The 26,586-nt window shown below is 45.9% G+C and overlaps 1 protein-coding gene across 1 annotated transcript; it reads left to right on the top strand.

Annotated features, from left to right (window-relative positions):
- The first annotated feature begins 537 nt into the window (after positions 1-537).
- On the top strand, positions 538-25,924 carry LOC133141887 (RNA-binding protein Musashi homolog 1). The gene is made up of 15 exons (XM_061262696.1): positions 538-665; positions 1,144-1,184; positions 2,242-2,323; positions 2,490-2,574; positions 10,833-10,874; positions 11,522-11,614; positions 18,203-18,251; positions 19,563-19,645; positions 19,764-19,881; positions 20,497-20,577; positions 20,662-20,718; positions 22,376-22,438; positions 22,991-23,145; positions 23,744-23,789; positions 24,165-25,924. The coding sequence occupies exons 1-14, from the start codon at positions 607-609 to the stop codon at positions 23,783-23,785; spliced, it is 1,050 nt and encodes a 349-aa protein (XP_061118680.1). The 5' UTR covers positions 538-606; the 3' UTR covers positions 23,786-23,789; positions 24,165-25,924.
- The last annotated feature ends 662 nt before the right edge of the window (positions 25,925-26,586 follow it).

The raw sequence follows: 26,586 nt of genomic DNA, 5'->3' as shown, positions 1-26,586 counted from the left end.
CATAGACGGTTCCTGGGCTTAACCGATTGCCAGCGAGAGCTTAAATACATTTTTGGACTCAGAACGCGTTTGGTACGCCAACATGTAGTTATGTGCGTACATACACGAGAAGCTTTTGTGCTTTTTCCGCTCATCTTGCATTGTCGGTCTATCCTGTACAGTCACTCCCCACGCAGTCTCGGTTTTAGTGTACAGCAGGTGTGGTGAAGTTGTTACGAAGCCGCCAAGCCGCTGACTTACATAGGCTACTGTGGTTTAAACTGAATCTTGTACAGAAAAGATTTAACGTTTCTTTCTTGGAGAGCCGGAGGCTGGAGTGATCAGGGGAGCCACAGAAAGAGACGCGGGAGGGGGCGGGAACGAAAAAATACCCTGGGAAATACTACTAGTGCAGGAGAGGCAACGGTAAAGAGGCGGAGTGGGGCATAGGAGGCGAGGAGGGACGGGGAGTGAGACAGAGCGAGAGGTGGAGTCTCCGCTTTTGTGTGTGTAAAGCGCTCTCGTCCCGCCTCCCCGAGACGCCCCCAGCCACCCCACCCCCCTCGGCCACCCGCCCCTGACTCTCCCCGCTCTCTCACACCGTGCAGTCGGGACCAGAGGGAAGGCATGGAGACCGAAGGGAGCCAGAGCAGCCTATCGTCCGTGGACTCCCCCCACGACCCCTGGTAAAGCTCTCCTCGTCTCTCGCCGGCCTTGCAACTCGGCTGCTGTCCCGCTGAAGAGATCCAGGAGTTGGTGGGCAGACTACCGAAGCTCTAAGACAAAAGGAAGCATGCTGTACTGTTGTGATCTTAATGTGCCGCGCTGGACCGTGGCTCTGCCGCGCATCCTGCGCTCCGAGCACCGCTTTCTCACCATGTTTTCGCCGTGCACAAAGAGAGAGAGCGAGAGACGGGGGATGGCCGTAATTGATGGCAACTTTCTCTTTCTGCGTTGAGAGAAGCTCGCGGCTTATTGCTGGGATAACGGCCTGACTGTGCAGAAAGTAGACCTGCGCTACCAACATGGCCGATATTTTTCTTTAGCTACTTCAATCTTTGTTTTTGTGTATTATGTGTTAGCTTGATAGATGTTGCCTTTTGTCTTGATTAAATCACTCGATCGCGTTGCTTAACACGCCGTTCTTTCTTTTCTCCCATTTAGCAAAATGTTCATCGGCGGCCTCAGTTGGCAGACGACGCAAGGTGAGCCATGTAGCCCAGCTAGCGACTTTCTCAAGTACTGAGGTAACCACAGAGAAGTGACGTTGGCGTGCTTTTTTCAGTGTTTCGATGATCAGTCATTTTCGACCCCGGATCGACGGTAAAGGAGTTTAGTGCGAATGTTGTGTTTACTTTTTTGGGGATCTCCTGCTTTTAAAGCACTCACACGATGCAAAAAGAAAGTAAAGAGTTGGTTCAGTGCTGCCGAAATCAAAGCGCTAATTCAGTGCGGATCCATGAGTAGGGATTTAAGAGTCGAGCTGAAACAAATGGCAAGGTCGGAGGGATGGGATGGGGATTACGCGTATATTGATTTAGCACAACGTATAAACCCTGTCTGCGATACTAACGCGTTCCAAATAAACAAATGCACGAATAGATGGATAGATACATTATCCTACAGGTATCTTCCGTGAAACCGCTGCTGGCTTCCTCTGGTTTACGTTTTGTCCTTGTACCTCGCCTGGGGGAGAAGTTTTCGTCAAGCAGACGCTTTGGGAATTTGTTTTGTTAGGAAACTGGAGCTTATTGTTAGCAAGCTTGTGTGCTTAGCTACCGAGTGCAGCTTCTGTGCGTCAGCATTGTGCCATTTCTCCACCCCACCAACCGTAATCACACAGCATATTTTATTGAACATTATTTTTCCTTTAATAAAAGTGAATTATTGCACATATCTAAATGTGCTCTTGATGTTGTCTTATGTTGTTGTTGATGGTGTTATCCGATGGGCTGAATCGACGAAAATTACCCTTTAGCAAAATAATATGCTGTTACGAAGTGTTGTTTCTTACTAACATGCTGTTTGAGTGCTAAGTTGGTATTTCTGGATTGTGGATGCTCATTTGTTCACGGTACAGCCCAGCTAGAAGTCCATAAAACATTTTTATAGCCGCATCGGTTGCAGAAACGTCGTTTAGCCTCTAGCTCAGGCTATCAATGAAAAGCATAAAGTGACGACGGACTTATTCCTGCGCCGTCCATGCATGTTATTTAATTTTGATGCGTGTGACCAACTCCTTATGTCATTGTCTTTCCCCAGAGGGTTTGAAGGAGTACTTTTGTAAGTTCGGGGAGGTGAAGGAGTGTATGGTGATGCGAGATCCAGTTACAAAACGATCAAGGTGAGTGATCCGTTTGCTCTGCGGCGACTCAGCACCGAACTGACATTTGTTTATGTTTTTAATTCCCTTAGGGGGCGTATTCGTATGAGCTATTTTGGAAAGTGTCACTCGCACACACTTGAATTAACATTTGTTCTAGGCCAATAATTGTGTCATTAATTCGCAGAGGCTTCGGGTTTGTCACATACGTAGACCAGGCTGGAGTGGATAAAGTTTTGGCGCAAACCAGACATGAACTGGATTCAAAAACGGTGAGTATAATTTTATTTCACCGTTATTTTTTTCTTTTTCGATGTGAATAAAACCATCGCAACGCCTGTGAACTGTAGGCCCATGCTGGCTACCTATGAGTATCCTAAGAGGTGAATTGGATACCAGCTCAGGGAAACACCATAAGGACCAATTTTAGGTTTGCTTTTTGTCGGTTTAGCCCTCGCATTGTGAAGTAATAGGCCTGTCTATACCAAGTACGAAAAAGGGAAATCCCCCCCCTCAACTAGAATTAATAATTTAACAGATAACAAATGTGATTATAGTATTCTTAACTTAACATCCTCATGCTGATGTAACAATCATACTGGTATTGGGAAGTATTGGAGTTCACGTACATTATTAAAAATGAAAATAATAATAATAATAATAATAATAATAATAATTCCAAAACGCCTACTCTTCAAAGCATGAAGCCCGACATAGGCTAGTTGGCTTAAAGTTCGAGGTAAGCCCAACAGACTTCCAGCTGACTGAACATCGTGTGCGAAATACATGGGCTTTTAAAAACGAGTGTAACGCTTTTGTGTTTGCTCGGCCATCCCGTTGCTAAGCTTATGGAGAGTGTGTAAGATATTTATGAATAAAAAAACAAAACATCCTACTCTTAGATTCCCCTTCCCGCGTGAATGTCGCGAGCGTGGGATATAAAAGCCGTAGCATCGCCATGATAACTCCGGATGGACTGCCATTGAGGTTTTCCCTCCATGGTCGTGTTCACCTGACGTTTTCAGGAGGAAAAGTTACCTTTAAATGTAGGTTTAGCCCTATTGCACACACCAAACGTATGTAGACTTTAATACCTCATGCGCCGTTTAAACTATGCAATTTAAATCGCTAGTCAGGCAGACGCGTCAAGTGCGGTTTTTATTTCATTTTATTTTTTGGTCAAGTGCGGATTTCTCATGGCTGGCCTAATATTACTGCGTGTACAGGAACACGTGACCGGGGCGGCAGTTACTCGCCCAAGAACCCAGCGCACAAACGGTATTTTAACAAGGTGAGGTCACCATGACCGACTCATGATGTCACCATGATCGACTCATAGTGAGGGTATTGTATTTTTACATGTGCAGTATTAATTTCCTGAAACAACAAAGTATAAAACTTGCCTTTAGATCTGCGTAAAGCCAGTGAAAGTGTGCGTAACTCTGTGTGTGTGCTATGCATATGTCTTTGTTGGTTATGAATGCAACCGTGTCAGGGGACAATACAGCCAGTTCGTCACCATGGGGATGAGGGAATACCCACCTCCCCAACCCCGGGGGAGGTGGGTCAAAGAGAGGGAGTGGTATGTGTATGTGTATGTGTGAGTGAGAGTGAGAACGAGCTCAGTTATATTTTTGAGGATGTGACTGCATTTTTGTTTGAATGTGTTTTTTGTGACAAAATGAGAGGGAGGGGGAGGGGGGTGAAAGAGGAGAAACAGGAGAAACAGGGAGGTTAATGACCAGTACAGGAAGAGTGATTGAGAGAGAAAAAAGAAGGGAAAAAAAAAAAGGCAGCAATAGTTCCCTGGGTGAAGAGGCTTAGCCTGGAGGGGTTGCCATGAAGATCGTCATGGTGATGTCAGTCACCGGGGGTGGTTTGTCACCCTCTTGGGATGCTCTGTCTCCATAGTGACCCTTAAAGCGGAACGGAACACAAACGCATGCCTGGTGTTCTGGATCGAATGCTCCGAGCCCAGCTCGCGTGCAGGGAGCAGAGTAAAAGGCAGGGATTACAGGCAGCGGGAGAGGGGGAGAGGAGACAGTAGGACAAAATCTCAGGATTTTGGGACTGTTGAGGCCCTCCCTCCGGGGACAGCGTCAGAGTTATGATAGATGACTGAACACTGAGCCCCAAACCACAGGCCGAAAACACACCTGTGTAGACTGCTCTACTCTTGGTTTTTATTTAGGATTTTTCTAGCTCTACATGAATTACTTCTAACACTTTACATTCAAACCCATTTGTTGCTTAAAGTACTGCATGCTTAATGTTAATACCACCCTTTTGTTTGTTGTTGTCGTCTTATGATGTGTTAACTACTAAAGATGTGACACTGATCACATCACATCTGCCTAAACCTTTATGTATGACCTTTGGAAATCTCTTTGGAAGTCGGTGTCTACTAAGTGTAAATGTTCCTGTCCACCTACGTTAATGTGTGGTGAACGTTCTCGTGCAAAATGGCTGCCAGGTGGGTGCTGCACATTGGTGGTGGTTGAGGCAAGTTTCCCCCTCATCATTGGAAAGCGCTTTGAGTGTCTAGAAAAGCGCTATATAAATGTAATGATCTATGTGTCTATCAACTGATCTCTAGTGAGTGCAGTCAAAACAGGGTCCTCAAAATCTGCAAAGTCATGGAGATGAACATTTGCCTACATTAAAAAAAAAAAGAAAAGGGGAAAAAAAGCTGAATTCTTTTCAAATTCACTGGATGTGACCTACTCTTGTGTCCTGCAATATCAGTGTAATCAGATGGTGTTTGCTAATTGGACAGCTCACTGGTCTGAGTATTACAAGTCATTGGTCACTGGAGAGTGAATCCTGTGCCTTTGTAGACACATTTTTAAAGTAATGTTTAGTCTTTTACTTTTATGTTTTCAAGTAGAGTCTCAATCTTAAAATTTGCACTTCAGTTCAAAGTCCCTGAATATTGTGCCAAAAGTAAATCTTTTGAAAATCATAAATGTATTCTTACGTTGCCATTGGAAAGTGGGAATTGTGTAAATGCCTATCTGTACATCTCAGCGTAAGGGACATTGCCAATACAATTTTTATTATTATTATTATTATTATTATTATTATTATTATTATTATTATTATTACTTTTATTATTACTTTTATTATTATTAAAATTACCATTTATCTTTATTTAAATATTTATCTACTTTGTCCGTTTTGGTTAAATTAAGAATCTAGAGACCCAGAAACTAAGTAATGTTTAGCCTTTTACTTTTATGTTTAAAAGTAAAGCCTCGTTATTAAAATTTGCACTTTAGTTCAAAGTCCCCGAATATTGTGCCAAAAGTAAATCTTTTGAAAATCATAAATGTATTCTTACGTTGCCATTGGAAAGGGATAAAAAAATATATAAATATATTTTGAGTGGGAATTGTATAAATGCCTATCTGTACATCTCAGAGTAAGGAACATTTCCAATACAATTTTTATTATTATTATTATTATTACTTTTATTATTATTAAAATGACCATTTATCTTTATTTAAATATTTATCTACTTTGTCCGTTTTGGTTAAATTAAGAATCTACAGACCCAGAAACTAAGTGGAGGCAGATGCTGAATAAATAAATAAACGGCAGTGAGGTCAGTTATTAATGATGGAAGCAGAACTACACAGACGGAGTCAGAGCAGACTGATGTCCCACCAGTCTGCTGCAGTCTGCTCTGGGTGAGGGTGTGTCCTCTGGCTCCACCCCCTGTTTCACCTCCACAGGAGGTGCACACTGTGCTGACTGCATGGTAGTGGTTAAGGTAAATGACTGGGACCCGCAAGGTCGCCGGTTCAATCCCCGGTTCCACAATCCGTCGGGCCCTTGAGCAAGGCCCTTAACCCTGCATTGCTCCAGGGGAGGATTGTCTCCTGCTTAGTCTAAGTCAACTGTAAGTCGCTTTGGATAAAAGTATCAGCCAAATGACATGTAATGTAAAAGAGTTAGGCTGGAGTTTTCTGAGTAGCCCTGTGTAGATCTATACGAAGTTATGAGTTGTCTCGGTGAACTTGTGTAGAATAGATCTATGGTAAGTTAGGACAATGGCTGAGTGACCTTGGTTGATCCTTGGTGACTTTGTGTAGATATGGGCTTAAATGCGAAATTTGCCGATATGCTTAAGTGCAAGTTGTATGACATGTCATTGTATGATCTAAACTTGAGCAGAACACGTCTTTAAGGTTGCGTAGGACAACACGCAAAGCCTCATACTTTAAACAGGTTAAGTAAAAATCACGTTGAAGTTGATTCGATGACACTGGTATTCATTTTGTACTACACAATAACATAAGATTGAATGCTTTCGCTTGTTCCGCTTGTACCTTTTGTGCGTGTAAAATTAAATCTATGTTTTCTGATGTGCAATGCTTGATGGAACCCCCCCCCCCCCCCCCCACATGACAGGAGACTTCTGATCTCACATGGCAGGCTCACATGGATCTCACACCAGAAGTACGCTTAGTGTGTCCCTGCTAGAATCGCATGATGGCAGAAGATTTTTGGTCCATGTTGTGGTGTTGATTGTTGAGTGTCAAAATTGCTGAACTGAGTTGCAGTGTTGCAGGAAGCCAGTTGGGCAATGTGAGACATGCTGCAAAAAAATCACCAATTGGTCCTCTGAGTTTTCCTGTTGGTGAGGGTACATGGCTGCAGTCATAATTCATCCATGTAATCTGGAATAAATCTCACAACCTGCCTGCTTTACAGGTCTAAACGCCTATAACACAATTTTCAGAGCATTAATAGTAAAAAAATGTAACTCTACATTTATAGTAAAGGAGTCGGTGGTTCTCTCTTCTTTATTCTGGCTGTGTGTAGCCCGTCGCCAGCGTTTGACTGCACTTGTACCCCGACAACAGCTCTGTTCACTTTCTGCTCTGCATCGTCTGTCTGTCTGTCTGTCTGGGCCTCGTCACTGTAGTGTGGCTGTGAAAGTTACTTACTTTATGCAAATATAATAATAATGATAATAAGTTAGTTTGATTTGATTGAACTATGGTCTGTTACCTTTACCGTGTAACTCTGCGATTGTAATAGGAAACAGGCGGCCTATAGTGCAGTGGTTAAGGTACATGCCTGGGACCCGCAAGGTCGGTGGTTCGATCCCCGGTGTAGCCACAACAAGATTCGCACAGCCATTGGGCCCTTGAGCAAGGCCCTTAACCCTGCATTGCTCCAGGGGAGGATTGTCTCCTGCTTAGTCTAATCAACTGTACGTCGCTCTGGATAAGCGTGTCTGCCAAATGCCATTAATGTAATGTAATGAAATGGAGATATTTTGTGTAATTTGTAGCTGTTGAACAGCCTTCTAAAATGTAGTGGCTGGAGTCACATAGCCAGAAATTTAAATGAGGCACAGACCAACTGGGAACTCGTACATTTGGAAAAAAATGGAAGGCGATATTAAGGTATGAATAGACGTGTGCACACACCTGCTGTTCATTCCAGTTCATTCAGTTTCACAAATGTCTTTAAATTGTCGGGTTTACCTCATTTCAGTAACCCTGGAGATGGTACAGTTTGCCGAAAACGTTGGTTTTTTTTAACCACATCGTGAATAAATAAAGGGAGCATGTGGAGTGTGTGACTTCCTTTTCTTCTGATTTATGAGCTGTTGCACGTCGGCTGAAATGTCAGGTTTTAGAGCAGGCACCAGTAACCGCAGGTGGTATAGACATGGCAAACGCAATCCATTTCATGGAAAAGTTGACTTTCTGAAAGGACTATAAGGGGGAACTGTATAGAATTCCACATTTAAATTGCTATTCTACTGTAAAATGTTTAATGAATGTGTTTTGTGTATTTGAGGATTATTTGGATGTGGTCGGTATTCAGGTGTTTTAGTGATTGTTGTTGGTGTTTCATTTTGGTGCTTGGTGTTCCATTTTAGTTTTTAGTTGTATATTCATGTGTATTACTGTAGTGTTTTTGTGCTAGGTGTCCCAGTGGTTTTGGAGCTAGGAGTACAGTTGCTTTTGTGATGGGTGTGAGGTGGTAAAGAGTGAATGTTTTCAGGTGTTTTGGTGCTAGATGTACAGGTGTTTTTGGTGATATGTGTTCAGGTGTTTTGGTGCTAGGGGTTCAGTTGTTTGGTGATATGTGTTCAGGTATTTTGGTGCTAGGTGTTCAGGTGGCTAGCTGCTGGTCTGTGGAGATTACTCTGACTGGGTCAGGGGGGTGTAACCCCATCTGTGATTAGTATCTCCAAGATACTAATAGGATTGGAGGAAACCAACAGGATTACACTGCCTAGGTGTGTGTGTGCGTGCATGCGTGCGTGTCGAAGCTCGTTGGCAGCACTCGTTAGCTGGTTGGTCATGTTTTTGAGTGAAGTGACTCTACAGCTAAGGTCCAAAGACTCCTCTCTGCAGGTTTCTTCATGCATTGGCTGTAATTTGTGCTGCTTTTCCACGGCATGGCTGTGATTGGCCCATGCTGTCCCGTACATGGTTGTGATTGGCTCTCCCTTTTGTCTAATCACTTTGCGTGTCGTGCACGTGTTGTGTATTGGATTTGGGTGGGATTGCATTTGCTGAGGGGCAGGTCAGGCTCTGCCATTGGGTCAGTGGTGGTCAGAGCCCATCTGTTAATGGGTCTTATTCATGATCAGAGGCAGTGACTCTGCACACTGGGTGACTCCGGGGGCTTATACAAGAAACTCACTCACACACACACACACACACACTCATCAGTCACACACACACACGGAGGTCTCACACCTGTCTGGGAGGGAGCACACTGAGAATGTACAGACATATCGAATGCGAAATGGGCAGAACATTACATTTTTCCTTAAAAATGTACGAGCCCCATAGGCCGGCTCGATCCTTATCCAGGGAAGGGAGCGATTCAATTGGCCGGGATGAGTGCATCTCATTACGCACTTCTTGATTGAGCGCCCGCAACTCCTCTTGTCGAACTTGTTGACATATGAAGTCTTCCAGGTCTGCTCAATAAAACGGTCTGTCTGAAGGAGGCGTGCGTTTGTCCGCGTGTTGCCGTGCACAGTGCGAGTCTCTGTCCGTGTCGGAACAGGTGCGGGACAGTTGGCTCGACGGCAGAATGGCGAGGGCCCCGAGCGGGGCCTAGCGAGTGTGCAGCGGCGGTGAGCCGGTTCTGAGTGCTGGGCGTCACTGCTGTCACCGGCAGAGGCCTGCTTTTTGGAAACGGACAGGAATGTCCTTGCTGTTTGGCTAGCTTGGGATAGCCCGCGTTGTCTGGGATCTCGGCCTTCAGGTTATTTGTGTAGTTATGTCCTGCCTAAGCCGAGACTCATACAGAGTGTGCAACGTCTCTGTGTCCTACAGGAGGTGTCTGGCAGTCGTTTCCTGCACAGTAACATAGGCTAATATAGTCGTAGTCTCGGTCTGGGGTCCTTACTTTTCTGATGCCCCATTCATATGGCCGTGTGCTTCTCCGTATCCTTTCCAACTCTTCTTCTAAACTCCGGATCTGTCTTCCGTCAATAGCAATGACGGATTTAAAGGACGCTGCATCTGCAAGAGAATACACTATTGGGCGTGATCCAGAGCTTGGTGAAAAACGTTGTGAGACCGTGAAAGCTGTGCTGGACCTCACCTTGTTCGTTATTGAGTGTGCAGACCGAGCTGAACAATGTGGGAGCTCAGATTGCAGAGGGTCAAGCCTCTTTCATTACATCCCACAGCCACAGTAAGATCTGTCCTAATCGTCAGAGTGAGTCTTTGTGCTTGCCTTGATCTTCCTCTTTTTCCTTTTACACTTGCACTGCGCTATATTTGTACCAATAATAACTATTTTTGCTAAAACATGCTTAACATGCCCTCGTCCGCTAGCTTTAGCTCTGCCACTCTGCCAAACCATATAGTTTTCATACTGCTGTGGGCGACGCTACAATATAATCGATGTTGATGGAATTTAGGAAACTAAGAAAGAAGTGAACACTTGGCACAAACTCTTTTCCAGAGTGATTACATAAATGTATATCAGTTTAGGCCTTTAGCAGAGCTGTTACCAAGCCATCAAGATCACTATTGTTTGTAGCTGTTAATACTTTACAAACCTTACAAGCCTATGTTAAATTATGTTTTGGGTGAAAGAGGGAGATTGAGGGTGTAGTGTTCGGTTGTAACCCTCATCGGAGAGCTTAATCCTGTTCAGTTCATACACAGATCAGTTGTTAAATATCCACATTCAACAATCACATTCTACTTCTCACTACCTGAATAATTCAGAAATTCACTCCCAAATTTGAGCACGCATGCGGTTAGTCTCTGTAGTGTGTACCAAAGCCACGCTGGACAACTTGTGTGACGCAGCGCACGCACCTTAATTCCTTGTTTGTTCAAATGCAGTGACGGCTACTTCGCTTAAAATGGAGGTGTGAGTGCAGCCATTGTTCAGCAAACGGGATGGAGGATAAATTTGATTGTAATTAGAGGATGACTCCTTCAGCAGGAACTGACCACACCTTCGACAGAAGCTCTGCTACTTATCAGTGCATCTCATGAGTCATGACTTGGTTTCCTCTTCCCTCCCTCAGATTGACCCAAAGGTGGCATTCCCTCGCAGAGCTCAGCCAAAGGTGAGTCATAGGTCATGTGACCTGTCCCACCATCTCCTTGCCCCTGTGTAATGGGACCTCTAGAGTGGGATTGTAGTTTTTTGTTGTGTCGGATTGTAGTTTTTTGTTCTGTGGGATTGTAACTTCCTGTCACATGGCCAGAGGGCAGAGCAAAGAAACCTGCATATAGGCACACAGAGAAATGCACACTCTTGAGACAGACACTAGCATACACACACACTGGCAGGACCGTGTGTATCTGGGAGCCTTCCTGTATCTCCTGGTTTAAGTTCTGGCCATATTTGCAATTCCCACTGAAGCTGCTCGTTGTTTTAAATTGGGCTCTTTTAATGTCTAATGATGAACGATGTATTCTCTAAATGTCTCACTATTCCAGAAGCAGATATTCATGTTACAGTGAATCAGTATTCCATGTTAATACAAAGACTTTTAATCAATTGGATCAGCTCTCAGACAACTCATGGTTTCATTATATATGCTGTGGCAAATGATTAATGTTAAGCTGTTTCATTGATTCATTTTATGAAACTATAGCTGTAATCATTGAACTCCTAAATGCTGAAGGCGGTCCACCAGGGGAAGTAGTGGGATGTGCATTGTTCATGTGTTATTTTGAATCTGTTAAACCCTGTGACTCGTCTCCGCAGTTGGTGACCCGGACGAAGAAGATCTTTGTCGGGGGTCTGTCCGTGAACACCACCATCGAGGACGTGAAGCAGTACTTCGACCAGTTCGGCAAGGTAACCGTGACAACATTGTTGGGCAACATTGGCTCAGGCAGGAAGAGCAGTTGTCTGGCAGTTGGAGGGTTGCTGGATCGATCCCCCGAAGTGCTGTGTCGAAGTGTCCCTGAGCAAGACGCCTAACCCCGAAATGCTCCTGACGAGCTGGTTTGGTGCCTTGTATGGCAGGCAATTGCCGTTGGTGTGTGAGTGTATGAATGGGTGAACAAGAAGCATCAATTGTATGCTTTGGATAAAGGCGCTATATAAATTCCAACCGTTTACCATTTACAACACATACTGACAGAGGGAGGCTTCATGGGTCCCGGGATTAGCAGAGTGCCGTGGACAGCTCTCTAAAATGAGCTTGGCAGTAACCTCGTACTGGTCCATGGTTGGCAGGCACCCATGGTAGCTGCACACATTCACCACCCATGATGCAACAGAGGGAGGGGTGGGTCATGTTGGACCCAACTGTCTAGAGTGCTTCGGTCACCTGGCTCACAGGTAGCGAAGGGGGGTGTGAGATGAAAGATGTCAGAACAGTGAGTATATATTTTGATGGAGAGGAATTCGAGACAGGATTATATTTTAAAATCTTAGTTTTAACCTCTAGCAGTGTCACTGGCATCTGTGAGTTTGTATGTGAGAGGGGGAGGGAGAGAAAAGGAAGCAAAGACTGGAAGCTTGTTTAAGACCGGAAAGAGAGAAAAAAGAAAGATGAGGGAGGAAAAGAAAAAAGTAATTATCCTGGAAAATAAGACCAGATGTGAGGAGATGTGGAGACAGATCAAACCAGTAGAGAAAGGGGGAGTAGCCTGTTTTTGTGAGGCTGATAAAGGCACACACACACACACACACACACACACACACACACACACACAGGACAGAGGGTTTGTATTGCAGTGTTTGATTCTGTGAGATTGCTCTATGTTGAGTCATTGTCTTGCCCTTGTGGTTTTTGGGTTTTGTAGGAGGTTTGTAGGAGATTCATTTTAATGAACGTTTTCATTGATCTATTGGAAGGTTCTTTCCGTTGCCATGGTAGTTGCACAAGGTATTAGGGTGGCCAGGATTTTTAGTCATTGTTAAATGTTTTTGTACGGCGGCCTGTGTAATTTCATGCAGTAACAGCTTGTAAACTTTCCCCTTGAGTCACCCGGCGCAGTCGGGTGGTTGCTGTGGGTCAGCCCGCCCTGCAGGTGGCAGTGTGGCGTGGTTATGGCTCTCGGCCTGCGGGAGCGTGTGGTTTCCTGGCTGCCAGGGAGTAGGCTCTGTGTCTCTGTCTCTTCACTGATACCAGGCCGAAAGCCTGTCGGCTGGTTTCTGCCTGTTGGCACTTGCATCCTGGCTGTGGTTTCACAGCAAGGTACGGTTTATCTGTGAAATGCGCCTCACTCAACCCGGCAGAGAAGCCAGTTTCCTTCTTCCTCCTGAAGAACATCTGGTGCCTTGTGCAGCCAGTTCACCTGTCAACATAGGGGTCAAATGTGGGCCCCTCTGTCGTTTTATTAGTGCAAGCTAAAGATAAATTATTCCAATAGATAAATAATTGTGACTAGGCCTGTATCTTCACCGTGCAGTATCAGTACACATATTAGTCACACAAATATTCTGTTTCAGTTGCATGACTCCAGTATGGATTACATGCACTTTGTCTGTGTTGGTTTAACACTGAATATTTTGTACCTCCCTCCAGTTGCAATGTCTGATGGGAGTAATAGCTTCAGTGATGGAATTAGTCATCCTGTTCGTGTACGCGTGTACAATGCGTCTTGTATCAGGGCTTGTATGATCAGTACCACATGGAGAATGTTTTGCTGCAGCCTGGTGGCTGGCATCTGTACAGATGTTTGAGTGACTCAATCACGGTGTCATTCGCTAACTCCTTAACTCAGTCACTCACTCAGTAGTCCAACGACAGCCCCATCTATGGGGCTCCTCACCCACTCAAGCAATTTACATAATCGCTCACTTATTCACCGAGTCACTCATTCACTCACTCACTCACTCACCCACACTAGCACAGGGGGGTGGGGCTGACACACCCACTTTGGCACCGGGGGTGGGGCTGACACACCCACTTTGGCACCGGGGGTGGGGCTGACACACCCACTTTGGCACCGGGGGTGGGGCTGACACACCCACTTTGGCACCGGGGGTGGGGCTGACACACCCACTTTGGCACCGGGGGTGGGGCTGACACACCCACTTTGGCACCGGGGGTGGGGCTGACACACCCACTTTGGCACCGGGGGTGGGGCTGACACACCCACTTTGGCACCGGGGGTGGGGCTGACACACCCACTTTGGCACCGGGGGTGGGGCTGACACACCCACTTTGGCACCGGGGGTGGGGCTGACACACCCACTTTGGCACCGGGGGTGGGGCTGACACACCCACTTTGGCACCGGGGGGTGGGGCTGACACACCCACTTTAGCACCGGGGGTGGGGCTTCCAGCATGTGCCTTTTTCATCTTTTAAAAGGATTGATTTGTATTTATTTATGTATTTATTTGTTATAATTTCTGCAGCGCTGCACAAACATTGCCTATTAGTATCGCTCCCCAGGGTGCCACGCAGCCCCCCAAACGCTGGCCCTAGACTCCGGTGTGGTCACGTCAGTGTGTGGCGCGGTAATGAGTTATTTGGTCACCGAGGGCCAGTCCGCTCTCTCACTGTCACACCCCAGTAACTCTGCGCTTACCGGAATAACGCAACGAGAACAGGGAAGAGAGGGACGCCCAAAACGTCACCACCCCCCCCCACCCCCGGTCACAGAATAGAGGGATGAGTGAAACCAGAGAGCTGAAGGCGGAGAAAAAAAGTTTGTCTCCATCCAGCCATACGAGGCTCGATTAGTGGGGCTGACTGGCCTTATTGTCCGCTGTCCTATTTACTGAGAGAGAGGGAGACAAAGGAAGAGAGGGAGGGGGGCAGGGGATGGAGAGAGGGACAAGAAAAGAGGAAGGATGGAGGGGAGGAGGAGGGGCAGATGGAGATGGATAGGGAAAAAAGGGAGAGAGAGGAATAGAGACTGCATACGTGTGTGTGTGAGAGAGAGAGAAAGAGACCGAGAGAGAGAGACTGACAGACAGACAGAGAGAGAGAGAGAGAAAAAAATAATGATTGTTGAATAAAAGGTCAGATGTGAGGTGATCCATGTGAATGGTTGTCAGAGCCCAGACCAGCTCTGTAAGCCAAATAATAATAAAAAAATTAAAAAAACTCCCAACTGTGAACAGGGAGACTGGGGATACCATAAACCCTGTTCAGTTTTTTTTATTTTTTATCTAAGATTTTGGAACGAAAGCCCTTGTGCACACACACACACACACACACACACACACACACACACACACACACACACACACACACACACACACACATAAACACACACACACACACACAGACAAGGCAGAGCCTGGGGAAAGGGCAGCAGGCAGATTAGATGGACTTATTTCATTACTGCATCATTGTGCCCAGAAGTGCATATGGTACTTTAAACTGGTATTTTGTTGTTTTTACGTTTCCCGTTTAATGCTTACTTTTGCTTACTTTTCCACTCGTCTCTACATTTTTGGAAGAACAAAAAAAATGTGAGATGGGCTGATATCAGGCACAAAGGTAGAAATGTTTTGGCAATATTAATGTGACAGTTTTGCTTCCTTTCAATTTTGAAAATAAATATTCTTGTGATTATGAATGAATATGAATAATATGACCATCTTCACAAAACTTCCATTCAGTTTTGGAACAGAAACCGAAATCGGAACAGATTAACATGTCCAAACAGAAGTGTTTTTAATTCTATTCAAGAGACTTGGTCGTAGAGCGTTTCAACTTGAATGGCCTCACGAAACATATACCTTATAGGGGAGAAACTATCAGACTGAGCTTATATACGGTTAAAATGCAAAAGTGTTGGGACAGTGGATTTTCTGTTGTTGTTTTGGCACTGTATGTCAGCGCACTGGAGGGCAGGCAGTCTGCTTTAGTTTGAGGGTATTGACAATCATATTGGGTGATCCTTGTTGGAATTACTGCTCTTTTTGTACAGAGCTCCCCATTTCTGGGTGAGCAAATATTAATGGTGCGAATGAACAGTCTGAAATGGCCGTCATATTTAGCACTCGATCGCGGATCCTTTGTTTTCTGTGACTGGCTGTGACCCCGTAGACTTCACCAGGGCCATCCTGCAGCTGCCTTCAGCTCTTCTCCTCTGGTGGGGGGGGTTTTGTCATGAGCAATTCTTCTCTTTCTCCACACTTTCCTCTTTCCATCACTTTGTTACCTGTTAGTTCTTGTTTCTCTGTACATAGTGCTTTGTTACAGAACTCTACAGTTTTTTTGTGTGTTTTTTTTTTAGCAAACATTTACCTGGTCATTCTGTTCTTAACAGTGGTTTGTATATTGTGGTGAACCCATTGAGGTTATGCTGGTGTAGTCTACTCTTCATACCTATGTCTACATCCTGGGCAGTACTCTTGGTTTGTTCTACAGTTGAAAAGGAGTTTAAACTTTTTCTTTTTTTTCTTCACAGTCGAAAGCGTTCAAATCCAGTGCGCTGCAGTATAGAGCCAGATCAACACAAATTGTCTCACTGTCCGAGTAATTTGTATTTAACAGCATGCAGTAGAGTGCAGTCAGACCTGTAATTCCTTTAAGAATTCAAGATTCTGTATTTAATAAAAAGCCATTACATTTCATTATAGATCCTTTTCACACCGGCACCGTATTGATTCACATTCTGACTGACTGCACCCTAGAATTGAGTTGGACTTAACTTGCACACTATTGCCTGTATCATTGACGATGACAACAATGTTGAAAACTCCTCAACTTTAGCGTCACAACTGCTACTGAGATGTGACCTGCAGAGCGCGGATTCTAGGAGCTAACATTTTTACCCATAGACGGCAAACTGCTAAAGCTGCGGTGTAAAAATAATTGATGAAACAAAAACCGTTAACTCGTATTTGTTTACAAGTAAATGTATTTGAGTACAATATAGTGCTCCAGCAGTCCTCGTTGGAAATCTGACCCGGTCGGGCGCAATTGTGTAAAGCTGCCTGTAAAGTTGTGGTCAGGGCACAGTTATGATTAGAGCACAGTTGTGTAAAGTTGTGGTCAGGGCACAGTTATGATTAGGGCACAGTTGTGTAAAGTTGTGGTCAGGGCACAGTTGTGGAAAGTTGTGGTCCGGGCACAGTTGTGTAAAGTTGTGGTCAGGGCACAGTTGTGTAAAGTTGTGGTCAGGGCACAGTTGTGTAAAGTTGTGGTCAAGGCACAGTTGTGTAAAGTTGTGGTCAGGGCACAGTTGTGTAAAGTTGTGGTCAGGGCACAGTTGTGTAAAGTTGTGGTCAAGGCACAGTTGTGTAAAGTTGTGGTCAGGGCACAGTTATGATTAGGGTCAGTTGTGTAAAGTTGTGGTCAGTGCACAGTTGTGGTCAGTGCACAGTTGTGTAAAGCTTTGGTCAGGGTACAGTGGTGCGATGGAGATGAATGGAAACTACAGTGATGTATAATGTCTGTTTTAAATGGCAGATGTTTCTGTTTCTGAGGGAGCTTGTTTGCCCTCACAGAGAGGAGAAGAGAGGAGAAGGAGATGAGGGGGTGAGAGAGGAGAGGACAGGAGGAGAGGAGGGGGTGAGAGAGGAGAGGAGGAGAGGAGGGGGTGACGGGCCCCTGACCCCTTTTTCCCCCTCTGCTCCTTTGTCTCTGTTCCCTCGCTCTTCCTCTCCCCTCCTCTGTTCCTCTGGTCGTCTGACCACTCTCTTTCAGCGCCCTCGCCCCAAACACGCAGTCCTCCTACAGTCACTCTCTCCCCCCCTCTCTCCGGCTCTCTTCTCCTTCTTTCCTTTCCTTTATTTTTAATCGCTTCATTTTCTTCCTCCTCATTAAATGCTTTTTATTTTCTGCTTTCTGTTTTTGTTTTTGTCGGGTTTTTCCCTCTCCCAGTGCTCCAGTACCTGCTCAGTTATCCCGCACTATTTCACTTTTTTCCCTTGTTGTTCCACTTTTCTTTCCCCCCCCCCTCTCTCTCTCTCTCTCTCTCTCTCTCTCTCTCTTCAATGGAGGGGGGGGGGGTGGCTCTAATTGAAATTCTTTGCATACTGCCTGGGAACGGGTAAACTTTGTGGAAGAACAAGGAGAAGGGGGGCAGAGATTGTGAAAAGATTATTCCCCCTGCCCCCCCCCCCCCCCCCCCCCCCCATCACTCCACTCAGAGAGAGGGAGAGAGAGAATGTGTGTGTGTGTGTGTGTGTGAGTGTGTGTGTGAGGGAGAGAGAGAGAGAGGGGGAGAGAATGCGAGACAAAGCAGTAAGTGTATGTGTGAGAGTTTATAAGCGACAGAAAGAAACTGAGAGGAGAGACTTTCAGTTCTAACTTTCCGGTGGGTAAACTATATCCTGCTGTTGCGTGTGCCCTCCCTCCCTCCCTCCGCTCTCCCTCTCTCCTTTGTCACCACCCCCCTCCATCTGTCACTGGGCCCCTGCTCCGGTGTTACAGGGCTGGGGGGCCATTTTAAAGCCCCATGTGGTGCGACGGAGCCTCGCTGTCCGTCTGTCCCCCTCTCTAACCTCCTGTGTCCCTCCTGCAGGTCGATGACGCCATGCTCATGTTCGACAAAACGACCAACCGGCATCGAGGTGAGCTTCCATCTGGCCCTGCGCGCTGAAATGACTACAAGAGCTATGGAAAATCCCCTTATTAAGCTGGACCCCCTGCAGTGCACATTCACGGTCATACTCATTGAAATGGTTAATATGCAAAAATATGTGAATACGAGTTTTGCCCTGTACAAGGGGGATCTGGTGAACAGATTAAAAATGTATATAATTTTAATAGTCACATCCAGATTCATAATTGGAGGATGTTGGGTGGTTAACAACTTTGTTCTTAGTCCTCCGTGGTGTGGTATAGAATCCAGGCGTCTAGGCCGTAGTGTCACCTATAGACCAAGGATTTCAGCCAGCAGTGTGGCATGTGATTGGCTGTAGCATAGGGGAAGGTTTGAGGGTATTTTCCTGCTCTTGTCGTTAGGTGACATGCCCAGATTCGGTGTTCCACTGTTGTCAGCCTTCTCAGCTCCTGATTGGCTCTCAGTGTGGTCCTTTGTTGGACTGCAGGACAGCAGCACTTTCACCTCATCTCCTGGGCCTTTCAGCCAGCCCTGCCCTGCCCATCCACCCCTCTAAGGCCAGGTTATAGTCCAGCCACAGAGTCGCTTGCCTGAAACACACAACATATATTGCCCCCCCAGATGTATACTGTGGTCGTTGTCCATAGGGAGAAGTATAAAGGCACAGAATGATGTCCGTTGCACATCAACAGTCGTAGCGACGCTCTGTCACTGGACTATAAAATGGCCTTTACTTCTCTTTTGCTTTTCCTCTCCTCTATTCCCGTCTCTCTTCTCTTGTGTCTGGCCCTCCCCTCTCTTGTCCCCTCCTCCTCTCTTCTCTCCTCTCTCCTGGAGGTGAGGGGGAGGGCGTGCTAATTAACAGGCTGGTTAATCAGGGCTCAGAATAAGCCGTCTCAAAGCCCTCCCCCTGACAGATCGATTGTGACGGCCGGCGGATTGGCCAAATCCCACAGGCTGCTGCAGGGGGAGGGGCCATGTCTGAGGTGGGAGGGGCCAGCCGTTTAGAATCTTAAAGGCTCCAGGGGAACATGAGGAAATCCGCTGCAATCACTCAGCGTCTGTGAGCACAGATGTTCTATCGACTGAGATCAGCACAGATACTCTACTTCACAAAATCAGAGCAGATACTCCATTGACTAAAATCTGTGGATATTCTTCTAAAATCACTAGCGATGAATAGACATCATTTATTCTGTACAGCAGAACAGTATCTAGAAGGTTCTGCTGTGTGTGTGAGAAACAGAACATGCTTCTCACTGTAGCACATGTTTGTGTGACACTGAGAGTCAGTACAGTGTGTATTTCTGTGCTCCAGGTTTTGGGTTTGTGACGTTTGAGAATGAAGATGTAGTGGAGAAGGTGTGTGAGATCCACTTCCACGAGATCAACAATAAAATGGTAAGATGGGCCACCATGATTCTCCCACAACATTTTATGTTCCTCCTATTAATGACCCACCCTTCTGGCCCTCCTGTGTGTGTGTGTCTCTGATGAGCTCACTGTGTTTTTGGTGAAGGTGGAGTGTAAGAAGGCCCAGCCCAAGGAAGTGATGTCACCGACTGGCACAGCTAGGGGGCGGGCCCGGGTCATGCCTTATGGGATGGACGCTTTCATGTTGGGGATCGGCATGCTGGGTAAGAGAGTGCAGCCTGAGTAAACCCACTGAAGCTGGGCAGTTTGTACAGGTGACCTGCTGCGGAACTCTGCCTCCATCTGTTGGCCAAGCCGTGTAACTGCACCTTACGTTAACTCACTCACCCCAGCCTGATTCAGAGGGCGTTACTGTGGTGAAGAATGTGTCATCAACTGAGATAAATACGCAAGGGCTGTCAAGTTTTCTCATAAAGGAGCATGTTCCTTTAAGTATCTATATATCTGAGATATTTTAACACTTTAGGTGCTGGTAAAATAGCGAACATACATGCAGATCTTTAAGAATTGTCCTGAAAAACAAAATGTACAAATCATTGAACGTACAATTTCTTCTGTTCTGAATACTGGTAAAAAAAATTATATTTGTCTTTAAATTGTTAGAACTATACAAGTGCTTTATTGGTGTCCAAAGAGTTTACGTTTTATTTGAGCCAGGTCAGGTCCTCATCCATTGGTTATGTAGGTAAATAAAACGCATAGCTCTGTCCCGATGGGGCTTTCTTCAGATTACCTGGCCACTGTGTGGGGTAGTCAGTGCCACCCAGGTGTGCGGCAGGCGTTTGACACTCGTACCGATCCTTCCTCCCTTCCCGCAGGTTACCCAGGGTTCCAGGCGGCCACCTACACCAGCCGTGGGTACACGGGCATCGCCCCTGGATACACCTACCAGTTCCCCGGTGAGCTGCCCCCTCCGCTGCGGTTGTGAGTGACAGTGTACGTGCAGTGTGCTGAAGCGCTCTCTCTCTCTCTCTCTTTACTAGAATTCCACTTGGAGAGGACCCCCCTACTCCCAGCATCCCACCACCCCGAGATCACAGGTCAGTCTCTCTACTGTCTATACTTTACAAGACTGTCTCTGTCTGTGTGTCTGTCTCTGGTATCCACTGGGGAGTGCGGAGAGGATGCCAGTTGTATTCATTATCTCCATTCAACCAACAAAATGACCCGTTTGTGTATTTGGAGAGAAAGCTGGAAGTTGGTCCGGGCTTAATGTGTAGACCTGAAAAAATGTTAGAGCGCACAAAAGTTGTGATGTAGCAATGGTGTTTCATTAATCACAGTTTTTATGGTCATCACTGACATGGATAATGTTGGAAAGATGACGTGGTGTACAATTCCTTATCTTTGCCATTGCAAAAGTGGGTATCAAATTCTGATACATCGCTAGCAGCTACCCCCATTACAACTCAGGCTAAAGGCTGATCCACACCAAGAGCTCTAACTGTGACGATAACGATGTGAGCATCCACCCAGAGGAACGATAACATACTGTAAATAGTCCCTCGGCTATGTCATCTGCAATTTTGAACGTGACGCCCTGTAAATTCGGATGGATTTCGATAGAGTGAGGGGCTGATAGTGATGTCAATGATAATATTCGTCACTGTCTTTGTCGTTATAGTATAGTTATAGTATAGTGTCCTCCGTGTCCACTTCAGTTAGAACAAGTTTTTCAAACAACAAATTTATAGCTCTCATTCTAGGCCATACGACTGTCCATTTGGCACTGCATGCTTCTCTGCCTTGGCATACTTTTGTTTATTTAAAGGTTGCTTCTTTTATCAAGTGCTGGCAATAATGGGCTGGTACCACCGACCCTCAGTGGCCTAAGAAGAAGTGCACCAGGAGTGCCAATCCTTTTTGTAATTTCATTAGCCTAAATTTTTGTCAAAAACGGCAGACTGCTCGTTTATCCTTGACTGTGGTCAGATGTAACGGTGAACCAACACTGGTGCTAAGCGGTTTTGAAAAGCAAACAAGAATCAGTGGTTGCAACAAGCCAGAACACACACAGTTATCATGCCTGATTTCAGGGGGTTTCTGTTCTGGATGAAGATGGATGTTGAACTCCTCTGTGAGTGGGGCACAGCAGGGGATGATCTACTGACTGAGCTGAGCTAATCTGCCGCTACAAACATTGACACAACGTTGTGCCAATCCTCCTTAAGCACCAAAAACATTCTGACAACGTTGTGGGCGCCCAGCTGAAGCGCTGCAAACGTCCCTGCACGGGCTGTATCTGAATCAAAATGCTGTTTTTCATAAAGGCATTGATCATGCACTTTCTGCATCTTCTTGTTCTTCCTGAAGTTTGTTCAATGATTTGTAAGACGAGATTGGTGGGAAAAGAGGGCATTAGAAGGGAAATTAAATGATGGTAATTAGCTGCCGCAGTGACCACCTGTTTCAGTTCCTTTCTCTAGACACGGACAGATGCATTTACGATTTTTTGTCCGTTGGACAGACACTGATAGTGTTGTCTCTGCACTCCCCTAATTCCTAGATTGTGTGATCCTTGTTGAAGTGGTTCTCCGTGAAGACTAGAGCTGAGTTTACCAACAGAACTTTGTTTCCTTCCATTTCAGGAGAACTTGGGTTTGGGTTAGGGTTGATTCTGAAATGCCTGCCATGGTGTTACCTGCAGGTGTGTGCTGGTAAAAACCTCACCTGTCTCTCTCTTACTGCCTCCCACAGCCATTCCACTGACGGCCTACGGACCAATGGCAGCGGCTGCTGCAGCGGCTGCAGTGGTCAGAGGTACAGATAGGGGGCGCTGTCCCTCCATTACACTCCTCCCTGTGTGACAGTGTCTGTGTGCCCCGGCTACCTGTGTGCGTTTCTCAGGTGTCGCAGTGTTAAATTTGAATTTGTTAAATGTTACGTGCTAAGTAATGGGGCGACCTGTAGCATTGTTAAGGTGCATGACTGGGACACGCAAGGTCGGTGGTTCGATCCCCGGTGTAGCCACAATAAGATCCGCACAGCCGTTGGGCCCTTGAGCAAGGCCCTTAACCCTGCATTGCTCCAGGGGAGGATTGTCTCCTGCTTAGTCTAATCAACTCTACATTGCTCTGGATAAGAGCATCTGCCAAATGCCATTCATGTAATGTAATGTAAAAGTAATAGTATAACACTTAGTTGTAATTACTACTCTGCCAATGTCTTTCCCTGCAACTTTGTGAATGTTTCACAGTGAAATTGTGTCTGCGGTTTTGCAGATGAATGTGTGTCGCTGTCTAAACCCTGTCAGACCCTGCTGGTTTTAAGGCGTTTCTGAGCTGCCGTTGTTCTGCTGTTCCTCTCTTTCAGGCGGTGGGCCCTCTCGTGCGGCAGGCTTCTTGGGCACTAGCAGCCCTGGACCAATGGCAGACCTGTATGCAGCAGCCAACCAGGAGTCTGCAGTCAGTAGTTACATCAGCGCAGCTAGCCCCGCCCCCAATGCTGGATTCGGGCATGGCCTTGGGGTAAGACTCCGTGCAAGTACACGTGCGACTACAATCCCCACATTCGTGACCGAAAAGCGTAAGATGGAGGCTCATTCTGCAGAGGTGCAGGGTCTTGGCATGTTAGCACATATAGGGCGACTTTGGCAGTCGGAGGGTTGCCGGTTCGATCCCGCCCTGGGTGTGTCGAAGTGTCCCTGAGCAAGAGACCTAACCCCCAAATTGCTCCTTGCATGGCAGCCAATCGCCGTTGGTGTGTAAATGGGTGAATGAGAAGCATCAATTGTGCAGGGCTTTTGATAAAGGCACTACTTCTGTAGCTACTCTTAGTACTGCAGATGCACTTCACTTTGTAAGTCGGTCTAGGTGAATCAAGATAAATCAGTGGTAACAAACCCTGTTTATGGAGATCTAGCATTTTCATTTCCACCCTAATTTGGTACACCTGATTCTACCAATTGGCCGCTCGACAAGACCATTCGCTGTTGAATACGGGGTGCTTTGTTTGGGTTTGAGTGAAAACGGGGTTGGTTACCGCTGTGCTGAATGTATGTAACGCAGTGTTTCGCCTGTAGAGGGCAGTGTGTTGATGTGAGTCTCCTCTGCCCCCCCCCCACAGGGTCCCCTCATTGCCACAGCGTTCACTAATGGCTACCACTGAGGAGGTGAGTCTCAGTTCCCTGCGTCCTCACTAGGGGGGCACTGACAGTGCCTAGTCCAGTGCCATAGCCCTGACCACGCTGAGCCATGTGTGGGCAGGACTTCTTTCTTTCTGACTGTGGTGTCAAATTAGGGAGGGAGGGTGAGAATCTCACCCTTCATCCTGCAAGAGCGGCACCTCTGGTCGTTAGGGGACCTGCCGTCTAGGTACCCTATGAAGAAGCGGTGACTTCAGAGCAGTTGGTCATTCCAAATTGGTGATGAAAAATAGCAAATTGCTGTGGCATTTTACTGTCTCCTGACAGACGATCTAATTTTGAATGATCAATATTGGAACTTTCTGAGACCTGATTTTCTTTTTTCTCTCGTTTTTTTTCAAGACTGTGAGAGCCGGATATAGGAGGGGGAGGAGCCAACTGCAGTAAGCCAATCAAATTGCTGCGTGTCTCTGGCACGAACCAATTGGCTGCAGCAGCTCTTAACTTGACCCTTGGCTTTTCCCATCTGGATGGAAGATCCAATGCCCCACCCCCTGTTTCCCACTTCCTGTACTAACATCACTTCCTGTACTAATATCACTTCCTGTTTGACTTTTTTTTTCTTGTCCTGTTCCTCCTGTAAGATTGTTTTGTTTTTTCCTGCAGTGGGGCTGTTGTACAGCTTCTCTTTCATATGAACAAGAAACAAAAATCTTTTATAAAAGGATTTTATTGTATTTGGGGGGTGGGGGGGTGGTTTTTTTTTTTCTTGTTTTACAATTTTATTTGTTTTTGATCCTTTTCGATGTCTTATTTTTGGTTAAGTATACATATTTGTCTGATAGTAAAACCATTGTCACACGGTCACAAAGAGGAGGAGCGGACCCTATTGCGATTACTATTTTTAATGCGTTTCTCCAGTTACAGAAACAGCTCATTTGTGCGATTTGCTGTTTGTGTCACACTGTTGGGTTCTTAATGAATTTTAACACAAAAGAAAATTTGATTTAAAATCACAATCTTTGTTTAACAAAAAAAAAGATGAAAAAGGATAAAATAAAATGTATATTTTGGTAGTTTTTAAACATAAAGCATTTGTAATAATAATATTAATAATAATCAAGAAGGTATTTTTCAGTAACTGGTTTTGAACAATGTTTTATTTCTTCCTGTAAGATATTGTACATAAGACTTAGTGTTTTGAATTTAGCTGACCGGCGGGGTGGGAGAGGGTGAGTTTATTTAAACTGGAAATGCCTGCTTTGCATAAAACACCCTGAATTCTGAGAACCCGGTGTGCTCTCACACAGGTGCGAGGCCGTGTGGAGGCAAGTGGGGCTGTTCGCTGAAAAGCAGTCTGATGATCAGCATGTTTATCTGCTGTTATTTCTGTACAGGCGGTAACACGGTCAGCAAACCCGAATAAGGAGAGTCAATTTCACGTTTCTCTTTGGCAGTCCTTGACCCGGACGCGTGAGGTGGGGCGACGCGTAAGCGTAGGGACCGTTTCCTTTCGTGTGTTTTTCAGAGAACAGCCGCAGGTCGCCTTCAGTGAAGGTGTGCTTGTGTTAATCTCCTGACCCCCCCCCCCCCACCTCCCACCTCCCACCTCCCACATTCTCTCTCTCAGAAGACCTGCCCCTGCTGTTCTGACAGAAAGTAGAGGGGATTCTTTTGAATGGTGGGATGGTGCAGGGGTGTTTTTAATATCAGAGTGATATTGGGACAGTGGGAGGGGTGAGGGTGAGGGGTGCAGGGGGCTTGGCGCTGGTGCTTCCATCATTTTGGAAGTGACGGATTCCTATCTTTACGGGATTCAGGATGAAGGAAGAGGGAAGCGCTCTTACATTAGTACTTTTTTTTTGTGGGGACAGGGGGTTTGTGTGTGTATATTTTTCTGGATGTTTCTCTTTCTGTTGATTTTATTTTGTTGTTGATATTTTTTTGTGCCGTTCCGTTTACAGTAACAATCACTGACTAATGAAGGACAAACTCGCACAGCAGGGGATTCTGGGGGCTGTCTCGCCACTGTTCTAAACCGGCTGCGTCCCTCCTCTTTAACTCTGTGAGGCTGGGGTCGTGGTGCGTGTGCACACATATATATGTGTGTGCACACATATATATGTGTGTGCACACATATATATGTGTGTGCACACATATATATGTGTGTGCGCACATATATATGTGTGTGTGCGCACATATATATGTGTGTGTGCGCACATATATATGTGTGTGTGCACGTATATATGTGTGTGTGCACATATATATGTGTGTGTGCGCGTATATATGTGTGCGTGCGCGTATATATGTGTGTGCGCACGTGTGTTGGGGGTATTCATATGCGCACTCACATTTAGGAGGTTCGTTTGCATATTCTGTTACATTTGAGCCACTTAGCAGATGCTCTTATCCAGAGCGACGTGCACAGCTTATATTCAGTCCATTTAAACAGTTGGATAATTACTGAAGGCAGTCAGGTTAAGTACCTTGCTCAAGGGTGTGACCTGGGAACTGAACCAGACCTCAGACTTGCAAGCAATTCCCCTCAAACCGTAATGCCCCCCCCCCCCCCATTGTATCCGTGTAATTGTATTGAGGGAATGGTTGTGGTTCCTTTACAAGGATCACAGCTGCCATCCTTTTTTCAGAACCTCCTGTTTTTCGGTGTGGGGTGTGAGGGTAGGGTGGGGCTGAGATGGCTACTGAAATGAGCGGTACATGTGTGATACAGGGACAGGCTGTGTGTGAACGGCACATATACAGGAAGTTCCACAGTGCCGTAGAGTACACTACGTATGGCTTTGTCCGGCCGTTTAAAGGGTCC

The sequence above is a fragment of the Conger conger genome, chromosome 12 (genome assembly GCF_963514075.1).
Source record: "Conger conger chromosome 12, fConCon1.1, whole genome shotgun sequence".
NCBI lineage: Eukaryota > Metazoa > Chordata > Actinopteri > Anguilliformes > Congridae > Conger > Conger conger.
Note: the sequence above shows the minus strand (reverse complement) of the source record. Positions and strands in the feature narration are given on the sequence as shown.